The sequence below is a fragment of the Arachis hypogaea genome, chromosome 2, assembly GCF_003086295.3.
Source record: "Arachis hypogaea cultivar Tifrunner chromosome 2, arahy.Tifrunner.gnm2.J5K5, whole genome shotgun sequence".
NCBI classification, from domain to species: domain Eukaryota; kingdom Viridiplantae; phylum Streptophyta; class Magnoliopsida; order Fabales; family Fabaceae; genus Arachis; species Arachis hypogaea.
Window position 1 is genome coordinate 84,634,291 of NC_092037.1, and position 13,033 is coordinate 84,647,323.

Consider the following 13,033-nt stretch of genomic DNA (forward strand, 5'->3'; position numbering starts at 1 on the left):
TGTGAGAGACAAATGAACAAAAGAATAAAATTATCTTTTCTTTATAAAAGTCAAAAAATTTTTTTATTTAAATTTTAAGAATATATTGTCAAAAATTTAAAAGATCATAAATTTATTTATTTTTTATATATATAATTAGATAATTAAATTAATTTATATTTCACTATTCAGAACTAATGCCCAAGCTAGTTATTATTAAATTTAATCAAGTCGGATCTAATTATACTCAATTATCCGTCATAATGGAGTCCGGTTTTGGTTGAGGAATTGGATTTCGTGCTAATGGCACCCCCTAATCCCGTTAAGTGAAAAAAAATTAAGAAAATCCAATTTAGGTAGTCCCCTACCAATGAGTTTGTGTGAGGACGGTAAAAATGAAAGTTAACCAAAGCACTCAAAGTAAAACGGTTAAAAGTACATGACTCGGAGGAGAGCGTGCCAAGAGTCGAGAGTGGCAACAATAACAAGAAGAGCTTCGGCTTTCATTTTCTACTGATCAAAACACCAATCCCTCATTGCTAACAGAAATTAAAAGAAACCATCCCGGATTCCCGACACAGATAAAACTATAAAACTATAAAATCCTCATTTTCTTTCCACCACACAAAGAGAAAGGAAGGGAAGGGGGTAAAAAAGATTCATTCAGCCACGCTGCGATTTTCCCTCAATTTGCGACGAATTTTCTCGCTAGGGTTTTGCGTCGGAGGAAAATCGTAGGAACATGGATTGGGGGAACGTCACTGCGGAGGATCTCGTCGATGCTCTTCGCGAAGTAGATTGGTCGTCGCCGCCGCGCCCTCTGTCCGAATTCTTCTCCCGATTCACCGTTCCTCGATCCTATGCCAAGTGGAATAGCCGCCTAAAATGCAATCTTTACTAGTACGCTTCAATTTTTCCCCAATCACTGAAATTGTTGCTTTCCTCTGTTCTTTTTCCATCTATACAACTGCAATCGAATGATTTGATTTATGGAGCTATAGTTTTTTTTTTAATTTGTTTGAGGTTCTATTATCTTTTATGTTTGGTGCTGAATTTGATTCCTTTTCTTTCCCTTGCAATATTTATTAATTGAAAATTTGAAATGCTCGATTTGGCATGACTCTGTAATTTTCTCCGTGATTGATATATTTGATCAAATTTGGATTTCGTAGTTCCGAGGATATGGATGAAGGAAGGCAGTAGGTGATGCTTCGACGGATAGTTTTGTGTTTTTTTTTTTTTTTGGATGCTACGTTTGAGGAAGAGTGATTCTTCCTTCATGAAGGAAGAAAACGAAGAGTAAAGGAAGAAATGTCTTCCTTTATGAGGCAAATTTTCTTGCTGGAAAGGGAGAATTTTCATTTAAGTGACAATTATCAAAATGATATCTTCGTTCTCCTATTATTTTCACTATTAAGAAAATTTAGGAAATGAAATGGTAAAATCCCAGTATTTGCTGCTCATAGTTGAAGCAACTTGGATTCTGGACTAATTCTACCTTAAATCTCAAGGTCAAAATCTCTGATTGAGAAAGTGTGATCAAATCACTAGTCCAAGGACATGGTCGTGTCATAAGTTCATAAGACCGAAACAATGATATTTGAAAAGAACAATTACATAAGGTGACATTTTTGTCATTAATAATCAAAAGAAGGAAATATATTAAACATCCTCAAGGTCCATGCATGAAACTGGATAATTAGTAAATAAACGTAGTGTTTGTTTGTGTTACAAAACTTACAGTAGCTAGAAATGTATAATTTATTTTTATAGAAAAGGAATTTTATTAGAAGAGAAGAGAGTTTACAACAGAGGATATAAATGTAATACTTTGTGAAAGTATTTTTTTCTCCCACGTATGTCATCTATTTAATTTTTTGAGACTTCCAAGATAATTCATTGACTGCAAAGATGAAATCACTCACCATCAGTTCATCTGTTCTGTACCCAACCATGAAGCTTGCATAACACTTAGATTTGGGGTGGACTTGTTTGTTTTTTCATTTATCCCTACATAACAGAAGAAAACCTGATTTGAATATATAATTTTCACCCCACCCCTCTATTAAATAATTTCGGTTATGTTTGTATGTGCAGCTATCGGACCAACTACTTCATTTGGATTGTTTCTGTTCTGAGTAAGTTAACATAATGAATATCTTTTGTTCGCTATCTCCAATTGATCTACTGCCCCTTCTTGTCTAAACATTCAAATTTTGAATTGTAGTATTGGGTTTTCTTTGGAGGCCACTTGCTATAGTTGCTGCCATTCTTACTGCACTTAGCACTGCTTTTCTAAATGACAGGTAAGTGATACATCTTTTTACTTTTGATACCACATTTCATCATTGGTTGGAGCTGATTAAATTGATTCCAGTTTAAAAGAAAAACCTAGCCTTATGGTGTTGTACTATTGAAGTGGATATCAGTTGTGATATTGTTGCTATTTTAGAAACTTGTTGCACTTATGCAACCAAGATGCTTCATGTAAGTTGGATTTTTGTACATATTGCTTTGCACAAACTAGTGGCCTATGGTATTTGTTGAGTGAAAATTTGGCAATGTGATTTTTTTGGCATGTAATATATTGCATCATCAACATTGAGGTTTGTGCTTGAATACATAAATCATAAGTCTGCACACGAACAATATATTATTTAGTTTTATGGTAACTGAAGTAGATGAATAATATTTTCATCTAAATAAGAAAAGCAGTTATACTCTTTTTAGCTTGCAATTATTCACTTCTACTTCTAGATGTTTTGCATTTAGCACCATCATTATGCTTGCTCAAACCATTTTTCTGAGTAGCCCTTTGTTATATATATATCACTAAGATTCTTCATGTGGTTCTTTCATTTCTTGACTAATTGTACTCAGATCTAGTTCTTAGTAATAAAACTTATCTTTGATATTGCGTTATTCATAATTTTAATTGCAGTTTTGCAGGTACTTTTAGTGAAAAGGTTACACGAACTGTCAGGCAATTCTCGCCACATTTAGCAGCCAAGATGAGACCTCCCCTTACGTATGTTTTTGTTGTTATTATCCTTTTAAGATATGTAGACTTTGCTGTGGGTTTACTGACTAGTCAAATTCCAGGCCTGTTATCCGTGGACGTCCATCGGCTAGGAGAGCAATTTATATATGTGGTCAGCCACGTTGGGTGTTTGTCTTGACATTTTCTGCTGGTAATTGAATTCTTTGAAATAGAGGTCAGATTTTATGAGCAGTACTATTCACGGTGGTTCTATCAATCCATGTAACTTTTCTACCCATTCTTCTGCAGCATCTTTCTTCTTTTGGTTTATTTCCTGTGGTCTCCTAATGGTTTCATGGGCACTTGCTATTGGTCTTCTAGGTACATCTCATACTGAAAAGTTTACTATTTAATACTTCCCAGCACTTTGTCCAGCATTTTGTTTTATTTAGTATAATATTGCTCATTCTTGCTCTTGTTCAGCCACCATCCTGCATGCAAGCTTCCGAACACCTAACTTGAAAGCACGACTAAACACTTTCCGTGAAGAATTTCGTGCAGTGTGGCGCAATTATAGTGAGCTGTAGTTTGCAGTTTGTTTTCTCGATGTAAGTGCTTTCTGGATTTTCACTTGCATATAGTGTACTTTGTTCTTTTAGTGCATTTGCAAATTATGTTAATCTGTAAAGTACAACTCCCTGGAAGTGATTGAGAAACAAATGTGTTGCATAGAAGCTATAATGAAAGAGTATCCTCTCGAGTTTGCACTGCAGAATAGATCATTTCCATGTGTTTCATTACCTTCTACAGTCTTACTACTGGAAATGTTGATTTTAGTTTTGGGAAGCTTGCTTATGTAAAGAGGGTTTAGATATTTTATGCTGTTTGGCCTATACAATCATTTGATATCATTTTTATGTGATGAATCTGAATTTAGCAGCAAGCTTGTGACATGGGTTTTAAGTCCAATGCTGTGGTATTTTGTCTTGGTTTTTGGAAATAGCATTATTCTTCCAATTGGATTTCAAATTTGTTATCTACTTCTGATGTTGATGCTGATTGCATAACTGAGTACAACTTGCTATCTATGAATCTCATTTTAGGTATTGCTGCTTTTCGATCAACATTATTTCCTTTAGCCGAGATGGAACCTTCTTGGTAAGGTTGCCAATAGATTGTAAATTGTGAGGAATCCTTTTTGTCCCTCCACTTTCCATATAGGTTAGAATGTGTTTACTTTGTTGATTATGACATTTATACTGCCTATAAGCTTGACATGTAACAGGAACATCCATAAGTGTCACTATCTTCAATTGCCTCCAGAAATTAGTGGCATAATATGACAAGAGTCTTGTGTTTCTGTGATTCTGTTCAGTAGTTTTAAATTTTTTGTGACGTGATAAATAATGTTATCCAAATGGATTTTGAGTGAAGCAAAGAAGTTCCTTCTAGCCATACCAAAATAAAAACCATATTTTTTATAGTTAATTTTAGTAGGACTCCAGGCTTAAATGAATCGTGTAGGAGTAGGCTGACTTGTGATTAGTTAGTTGGTCATTCAACTTTGGGATAGAACTTTGTTTAAAGTAATAAAAGGAATGCAACGTTTTTCGTTTTATTTTTTATTTTTTAAATTGCATAGTGCAAGTAAGGAAATTCAGCCCTTATTTTATATCAGAAATGTTGAGTAACAAAGTCAATTTTGTAATTAAATTCAACCAAGTATTACTCATGCTCAACTTTCGGCATGTTTTTCTCCATTTTTCTCCTTTTTTTAATATTTTCTTTTTCACCAACTTTGGTTCTTTTACTACTCCTAATACTATGCTTTCTCTTTATTTTTTTGGTTTGTTTCTTTGTAAATTTTTAAAATTTTATTAATACTATGTTTTCTCTTTATTTTTTTGGTTTGTTTCTTTGTAAATTTTTAAAATTTATGAAGGAGAAGAAGAATAAAAAAATAAACCGAAGAAAAAGATAGAAACACAATTTTTTTTACATAAAATACAGACATTTTATAATGATAAAAACATAAATTTATTTAAAACAATTACAATTTTTTGAAGTGAAATATAGAAATAAACATACAATAACTGAATAACAACGTTAATAAAGCCTTGTCCTATTAGGTGTGATCGGCTATATGGAATAAACAAAGACATTGATCATATTTATGGAGAGACCGTTTATATGTAGATTTTATTTGATCACTTTATGGATGGTCTTCCTAAGTTTTCATTTGCCTTTCACTTCTTATCCATCTTTTATCTCATCCATCTTCCTGACTGGATCTTCTGTCGGTTTTCTTCTCATAAGTCCAAATTACCTGTGACGCAATTCTACCATCTTTTCTACAATAGGTGCTACTCCAACTCTCTCTCTCTTTCTCTCTCTCTTATATCTTCGTTTCTTATTATATCCAATTGCGTATGACCACTCATTCATTTGAACATCTTCATCTCTGCCACACTTAACTTATGTCCGTGCTCTCTTTTGGCCTCCAACACTCTGTACCATAAAGCATAGTCAGTCTAATATGCGTGCGATAGAATTTACCTTTAAATTTTAAAGACACTTTTTTGTCACATATAAAACCAGAGGTACTCTGTCATTTTGACCAACCTGTTTGAATCCTATGATTTACATCTTGTTCAATTTCTCCATTATTCTGTATGAGGCACCCAAGATACTTAAACTTTAACTTTTCATAGGATATTTTCTCCAATCTTCACCTCTGTATTAGGGTTTTTCCTTCGGTTGCCAAACTTACATTCCATATATTTTATCTTACTACAGCTTATGCGCAGACCATACACTTCTAGAGCTACTCTCCATAAATCCAACTTCTTATTTAGGTCTTCCTTTGACTCTTCCATAAGGATGATATCATCGGCAAAAATTATGCACCATGGCACATGCTCTTGGATATGCTCTTTGAATACTTCCAAGTCTAATATGAAAATGTATGGCCTTAAGGATAATCCCTAGTGTAATCCTATACCAATAGAAAATTTCTCTGTCACACCACCTTGAGTCTTCGCACTAGTTGTACTCCTATCATATATGTCTTTAATTGCCCGAATATATGCGATTCTTATTCTCTTCCTATCCAAAACCTTCCATAAAACCTCCCTTGGCACCATATCATACGCTTTTTCCAAATCAATAAACACCATATGTAGATCCTTTTATTACTACGTACATCTCCATTATCCTTCTTAACAGATATGCAGTTTTAGTGGCGGATCTGCATGGCATAAAATCAAATTAGTTCTCTATTACTTGTTACTTGTGTCTCTTGTCTCAACCTTCATTCTATCACCCTTTTTCATAACTTCATGGTATGACTCATGAGCTTGATCCCTCTATTGTTTTCGCAACTCTGTATATCCTCCTTATTCTTGTAGATAGTTACCAATGTGTTCTTTCTCCACTAAGCTAGCATCTTTATTGACTTTAAAATCTCATTAAAAAGCTTAGTTAACCAACTGATGTCTTTCTCTCCAAAGCCCTTCAAACTTCAATCGGAATATTATCGGGTCTTACTGTCCAACCATTTCTCATCCACTTTAGAACCTCTTTTACCTCAAAGTCTCGAATCCTTTGATAGTAGTCGAAGTTTTGATCTTCTTCTCTCGTGCATAATCGATCAAGGCTCGGAAGAGTCTTCTGTCTTTCATTAAATAACTTGTAGAGTAGCTCTTCCACCTTCTGTCTTCTTATCTCGGAAGAGTCTTCTTGTTAATTTTACCCTGATTTGCTTAATTATATCCTGAAAACACAATTATTCTGACACAACTCCAAACATATCATTAGTTATTAAAATTTTACTAAAAATATAAGAATTTGATTTAAAAACTAAGAAAACAAATGAAAAAGAAGTCTAGAAACTACTTAGAGCCCGTTTGGGAAGTAGTAGAAGTTACTTTTTTTTTACTTTTGGATTATGAAAAGTCACAATCTGTGTGTTTGGCACAATTTTAAAAAAAACTTTTAACTTTTCAAAAAGTTAATTTGCAGCTTTTTGAAAAAGTAGAAATATATGACTTCTCTACTTCTTGATAAGTCATTCTACCACTTACTTAAAAAAAATTTAATTTCAAAACAAAAAAATCTACTTCCCTTCTTCACTTTGTGAAAAATACTGATCCTTCATCACCATTTTTACGCAAGGTCTGCTAGAAGCACTGGCCTTCCATCATAATTGCACCATCATTCTCACACAATGTTCTAAACATCACCATACTCACGGAATGATTCATCTGATGGAAGTATTGATCCTCCATCACCATTTTCACACAATATTGCATTTGAAATACCTACTATATATATATATATTCCTTCTAAGTATTTTTTTTTATCATTTTATCATTCTATTTTTTATTATTAAATTTGTATTTAACTGTGGTATGAAATTTCAGTTTTAATTTTATTTTTTTTTCATATTTGATTTTATAGCTTGCTATTATTTTCATAGTTAATTATAACAAGTTCTTGACCTCAATAAAAGAGAAGAGAGTTCTAATAGGAGTAAAAAAAATAAAAAACAGCAACAAAATATATATTGACACACATTTTATATTTATTTTTTATTTTCACCTACCATATCATACACAATATTAGTGATTAGGTTATGTAAAATCAACATTTAATATTGAAAATTATTTGTTATCATCGTTATTTTAATATTCATTCTCTTCTGTAAAAAAAATATTATTTTTTGAGTTATTTATCCAAATGCTACAACTTTAAAATAAGTACTTTTACAGGTGTTTGGCAGATGCAGCGGAATTCAGGTGTTTGGCAGATGCAGCGGCTAATATTACTTGGATCGAAAATATGTTCAAAAATCTTAAGATCTCTTCTTCAGTCCTACCAACCATCTTTTGCGATAACTTGAGTGCTGTGTTGTTGGCGGCTAATCCGATTCTTCATAGCCGTTCCAAGCATTTTGAAGTGGACCTTCATTTTGTTCGAGACAAAGTCAAGAAGAAGCAGCTAGTTGTGGTTCACATCCCAGTAGTATTGCAAGTTGCTGATCTTTTAACTAAGCCAGTTTCCTTGGCACTCTTTCATAATTTTAGAAACAAACTCAGACTCCAACTTTTGGAAGTCAAGAGTTTGAGAAGGGGTGTAAATGATAAAGATAAGTTACAAAAAAGGTCAGTAAGTGATAATAGATAAAGTGGTAATTATAATTCTATTAGTGGTAATTTAAGTTTAGAATCTTGAGTATGTATATTGTGTGGTTTGGTTTATTTGGTTGCCTATAAAAGGCCTTCTGCATCTATTGTAAAGGGGAATGAGGAGTCACAATAGAAGATTTTATTTTCGTTCAAATTTGTGTCTCTTTGTACATATTACTTATTGCAGAATATTGTTACTTCAAGTCTTCTAAAGGTTTCACACAATAAATTAGAAGAACTTCTATGCATTCACACACTTATTCACTCTAAAATTTTTAGTCACATTAACGTCCAGAAACGCAAGTCACAAATTCATATAAGTAATGGGATACTCTATCTTTTTTCTTTTTAGTAATTTTAATTATGACTTTTCTTTTTGTTATTTAAATTCTATCATTTTCATTCAGCACTTGTCAAATCCTACATATTTTAATACAATAATTTTCAATTCTTTATATTTTTGTATTTATTATTTCTTACTCTTTGTTTTCTATAATTATTATTGTTTATATTTTTATTGAGTATGATCTCTAAATTCTAAAAATAATCTATAAAAAGGAGTTATATCTACTACTCGAATTGAGATTATTTATACAAATTTAGTCGATACCTCTTGATAAGGTCTAAAAACTAAAATCAGACAAAACACTTTTTAAAATATATATTTTTTATTTTTATATGTCCAAATCTACCTTCTTATCAGAAACAATTTTGTTCATAATTTTTAGATCTCATAAAAAAGTGTGGAAGCTTTCATAGAGGTTATTACTGGAGCTAGAGTAACTTTGATAAGTTAATTAACATAAAATAACAAATTAAAGATAATAAAATTTGTTGTTAACTTAATTTTATGAGGAAAAAAAGGAGAGTAACTCACATACAGTCGCTAAAAACGTTTTTTTTTTTCTAAGGACGACAACATAAATGGAGGAATTAATGTACGCGTGTTGGGATGTATTAATTAATTAATATAATCAAAGTTGTAAATATTAGAAAAATCGATCGACTTATAATTTTCGGTTTGAAGTGAACCAAGTAGATATATTACACCTTTTTAGACGAGAGTTGTGGGATTCTTATTGGCAAACAAAAATATATCTAATAGAAATTACCTGGACTATATAATCGGAAATTTTTTGTTGTTTTAGCATTTTTTTAAATGATAAATAAACACTTAAAATCGAAAACTATAAACCAACCGATTTTTTCATATTACAACTTTGATTACATTAATTAATTAATCAATATCATGCCAATACAAGGACATCATTTTCTCCATCTAATTATTATCCTTAGAAGAGGACGTAGCAACTGTCCGTGACTCGCTCCGTACAAAAAAATGCTTACGCTTCTTTCACTTTTATTTACAAAGAATATGGAAAATATTATTGTCTTTTAAAATTTATTTTTTAATTAGTCTTTGTACCGTACTTCCATAATCTCGGACGAAACTGAACAATATCTCGAGGTAACGGTTCTATTCCAACACATCATTCTCCGCAGATCTCAGACTCAGAACGTCCAACTCAATTTCAGACTCAAATCACCACGATTTCGGACCTTATCAACCAAAAATCTCGGAAATTAACCGACCACAAAGCAAACAGACTAGGTTATAAAGTCAGGCCTAGGATTTGAATGAAAAACACACAACATACTTCGAACTACACCTACTATCACTTATATTCTTTATTTAGTTTATTCTTCCACTGACTTGGGTGTCGGAATCCTTTTTGCAGGTACCACGTTTGGGTCTGAGTTCACGAGGATACAACTTACCAAACCAAGGTCGCCGAGCTCACCTCGATCAACAAGAAACCGACGTATAGCTTAGCAGCAATATCCTTGCAAGAACATTTGGCGCCTACCGTGGGGCCCGAACAGTTTAATTTCACCCACAATTATTTTAATCCTTATAATTCATTTGCGTCCATTTTGTATCTGTTTTTTTTTTGCAGGAGGGACACTATGACTGATCATTCGGAGACTCAGCAACCCTCCCGGACTAACACTGACCTCATGGCTGCCAACGTCGCCCTCCTGGCGGAAAATCAGCGGATGGACGAACTGTTAGCGCCAATGCAAAATAATGGAGATCAGAAAACGGACAGCAAAAAGACAAACGCTGATCAACATGAAGAGCATCAGTCAGAGTCTAATGCAAAGACAGGGGAGACCCCCAAAAACTGGGAGATAACGAGCCAATCTGTTTTCTGAGGAGATAATGAATTTCAAAATGCCCATGAACTTTGCGCTCCCGATGACCCTAGCACCATATAAGGGAGTCGGAGATCCTAAAGTTCATGTCACAAAATTCGAGTCTATGATGTTCCTCAACAGTAACTCCGATCCTATTTTATGCCGATCCTTTCCTACTTTTTTAGATGGAGCTGCCTTATTATGGTTTTTCAATTTGCATGCAGGGTCTATAACTAGCTTTGATAAGTTTGCCAAGATATTTCTCAATCATTTTGCAGCATCTAAAATCTATGTGAGGGACTCGGATTACCTCAGCATAATTAAGCAAGGGCTGCATGAGAGCCTGAAGGATTGCATGACTCGTTTCACCACAGCGGCCATGGAAATCCCCAACCTCAACCCAGAAGTACAGCTACACGCGATTAAAAGCGGCCTTCAACCCGAGAAATATCAGGAAGCTATAGCTGTAGCAAAGCCAAAAACACTGGAAGAATTCCGAGACAAGGCCACGGGACAAATTGAGATAGAAGATTTGTGTGAAACACGAAGAAAAGAAAGACCATCATCTTGGAAGGAAGATGACAGGCCAAGCAAGTCCCATCACAAGGATCCCAAAAAACTTTTAAACTAACACCAAAATTTGATTCTTATACCAGGTTTAACACAAGAAAAGAAGACATCATCAAAGAAATACTGCACAACAGACTCATAAAGCCACCAGTCAAGGCGGGAACATACCAGGATCAGAAATACGTGGACAAAAGCAAACATTACGCGTTCCACCAAAAGTTCAGCCATACCACTAATGAATGCGTAGTGGCCAAGGACCTACTGGAGATATTAGCAAGGTAGGGACTACTAAACAAATACATTAGCTCCAGGAATCGCAAGGAGGCAGCCGTAGACTTACACAAGCCTAAATTCACATCCAAGCACAAAGAAGAAGGAACTTGGTGTGACCTAGTAGAGACCTCTGCTTCCAAAGGAGTCATAAACTACATATCGGGGGGTTTCGCAGGAGGAGGAATTACCAGCACAGCCAGGAAATGAAGTTATCAGGCGATGATGACGATGGAGGGGCTCACCAAAACCTGCCCGTCCCAATCTCCACCACCCTTATTAGTTTCAAATATAATTACTACAAATCACAAACACCAAACTTGGACGACCCAGTGGTAATTTCGGTGCACATGGGGGAGTTAACGATAAAAAAGGTCCTGCTCGACCCAGGAAGCAACGCTGACGTTTTATTCTACTCTACATTCAAAAAGATGCAGCTGAGTGATAAAGCATTACAACCATCAGGAGGGGAATTGGCAAGATTCTCGGGTGAAAGAGTCCCCATATCAAATTATGTGTGGTTAAGAACAACATTGGGAGAACCACCAAATTACAAAACACTAGATATTCAGTTCTTGGTAGTAGATTGTGTTAGCCCATACAAATATCATTTTGGGGCGTCCGTCCCTTAACTCTTCTCGGATTGAGATTAGCTAGTCTTATTAGACTTTCTCAGAGTGTGAGGATAATATGATACCTTCTTCTATCGTCCGAAATGACGCAATAAGATAAATTCTTGTCATTATTGTGGTATGGTTGATTAGTCTTGTTTGACGTTCTCCATATGTGAAGATGACATGATACCTTCTTCCATTTTTTGGAGTTGACAAAATAGGATGAATTAATCATTGCATGACTAGGATAGAAAGCCTATATTCTCAACCCTTGCCATGGATGTCTCTCTTTATTAATTGCTTTCTTTAATTGCTCGCTTGATTTACTTTTCTTGTCATTTAAATTCTTGTCCATTTATTTTTTTGCCCCTTTATAAATCAAACCCCCCTTGTCCCTCCATAGCCAATAATCATTCACTTCATTCAATTCCTTGTGAGACGATCTGAGGTTTAAATACTTCGGTTAATTTTCATTTGGGGTTTGTACTCGTGACAAAACTATATTTAATTTGATGTGAGAGTTGTTTGTTGGTTTGGAGCTATACTTACAACGAAGTAATTCTTTTCTATAGGAAGAAAATGTAGACCGACAATGATTCTTTACTGTCAGGGCCATAGTCTCCACTATACACCTGTGTGTCAAGTTTCCTTTGCTATAACAAAGTGGCAACGGTTCACGCAGATCACAAAGAAGCTAGACAATGCTGCAACGCAAGTTTACAGAAAATCACACAAGAACAAATCCCGAGGATCAATTCTGTATACAACTCGGAAAGCATTCCAAACCTTGCTGAAATGGACCCCAGGGACAACAATAGCCGTCCCTCCCCAACAGATGAAATGCAAAAGGTAAAACTAGGAGAAACAAATCGATATACTAACATCGGTTCCCGCTTTTTCTGCAGAAAAACAACAGCATCTGGAAGACATAATAAGAGCCAACGCCGACCTCTTTGCTTGGACCCCTGCTGACATGCCCGGGATTGACCCAAATTTCATATGCCACAAGCTAGTGGTAAACCCCAATGTTTGACCTATAAGACAAAAGAAACGTAGCCTAGGCACCGAAAAAAGGACCGCATCAGTGGAAAAGACACAGAAACTACTCGATGCAGGGTTCGTCCGAGAAATTCGATTTGCTTCATGGCTAGCAAATGTAGTTATGGTCAGAAAAAGCTCGGGAAAATGGAGGATGTGCGTTGACTTCACATATCTCAACAAGGCTTGCCCAAAAG

At 34.6% G+C, this 13,033-nt stretch overlaps 2 protein-coding genes across 3 annotated transcripts; both read left to right on the forward strand.

Annotated features, from left to right (window-relative positions):
• The first annotated feature begins 425 nt into the window (after positions 1-425).
• LOC112748486 (PRA1 family protein A1) lies at positions 426-8,393 on the forward strand. 2 transcript variants are annotated; one of them, XM_025796721.3, is made up of 8 exons: positions 426-879; positions 2,077-2,117; positions 2,207-2,285; positions 2,921-3,007; positions 3,082-3,170; positions 3,269-3,340; positions 3,443-3,567; positions 4,063-4,319. In XM_025796721.3, the coding sequence occupies exons 1-7, from the start codon at positions 722-724 to the stop codon at positions 3,544-3,546; spliced, it is 630 nt and encodes a 209-aa protein (XP_025652506.1). In that variant the 5' UTR covers positions 426-721; the 3' UTR covers positions 3,547-3,567; positions 4,063-4,319. The 2 variants fall into 2 exon arrangements, with proteins under 2 accessions (XP_025652506.1, XP_025652513.1); XM_025796728.3 differs by lacking the exon at positions 4,063-4,319 and adding an exon at positions 7,729-8,393 and having other exon boundaries at positions 438-879.
• A 2,012-nt stretch (positions 8,394-10,405) lies between these two features.
• LOC140177157 (uncharacterized) lies at positions 10,406-11,816 on the forward strand. The gene is made up of 4 exons (XM_072209967.1): positions 10,406-10,484; positions 10,569-10,938; positions 11,001-11,192; positions 11,363-11,816. The coding sequence occupies exons 1-4, from the start codon at positions 10,406-10,408 to the stop codon at positions 11,814-11,816; spliced, it is 1,095 nt and encodes a 364-aa protein (XP_072066068.1).
• The last annotated feature ends 1,217 nt before the right edge of the window (positions 11,817-13,033 follow it).

Bases quoted from the DNA above. Each gene is read 5' to 3' on its own strand.
- LOC112748486 (XM_025796721.3), top strand. From the start codon at position 722: ATGGATTGGGGGAACGTCACTGCGGAGGATCTCGTCGATGCTCTTCGC. The intron at 2,286-2,920 runs GTAAGTGATACA...TTTTAATTGCAG, and splicing joins ACTGCTTTTCTAAATGACAG to TTTTGCAGGTACTTTTAGTG. The intron at 3,008-3,081 runs GTATGTTTTTGT...GTCAAATTCCAG, and splicing joins AAGATGAGACCTCCCCTTAC to GCCTGTTATCCGTGGACGTC.
- LOC140177157 (XM_072209967.1), top strand. From the start codon at position 10,406: ATGACCCTAGCACCATATAAGGGAGTCGGAGATCCTAAAGTTCATGTC. The intron at 10,485-10,568 runs GTAACTCCGATC...ATTTGCATGCAG, and splicing joins GTCTATGATGTTCCTCAACA to GGTCTATAACTAGCTTTGAT. The intron at 11,193-11,362 runs GTAGGGACTACT...GGGGTTTCGCAG, and splicing joins CTACTGGAGATATTAGCAAG to GAGGAGGAATTACCAGCACA.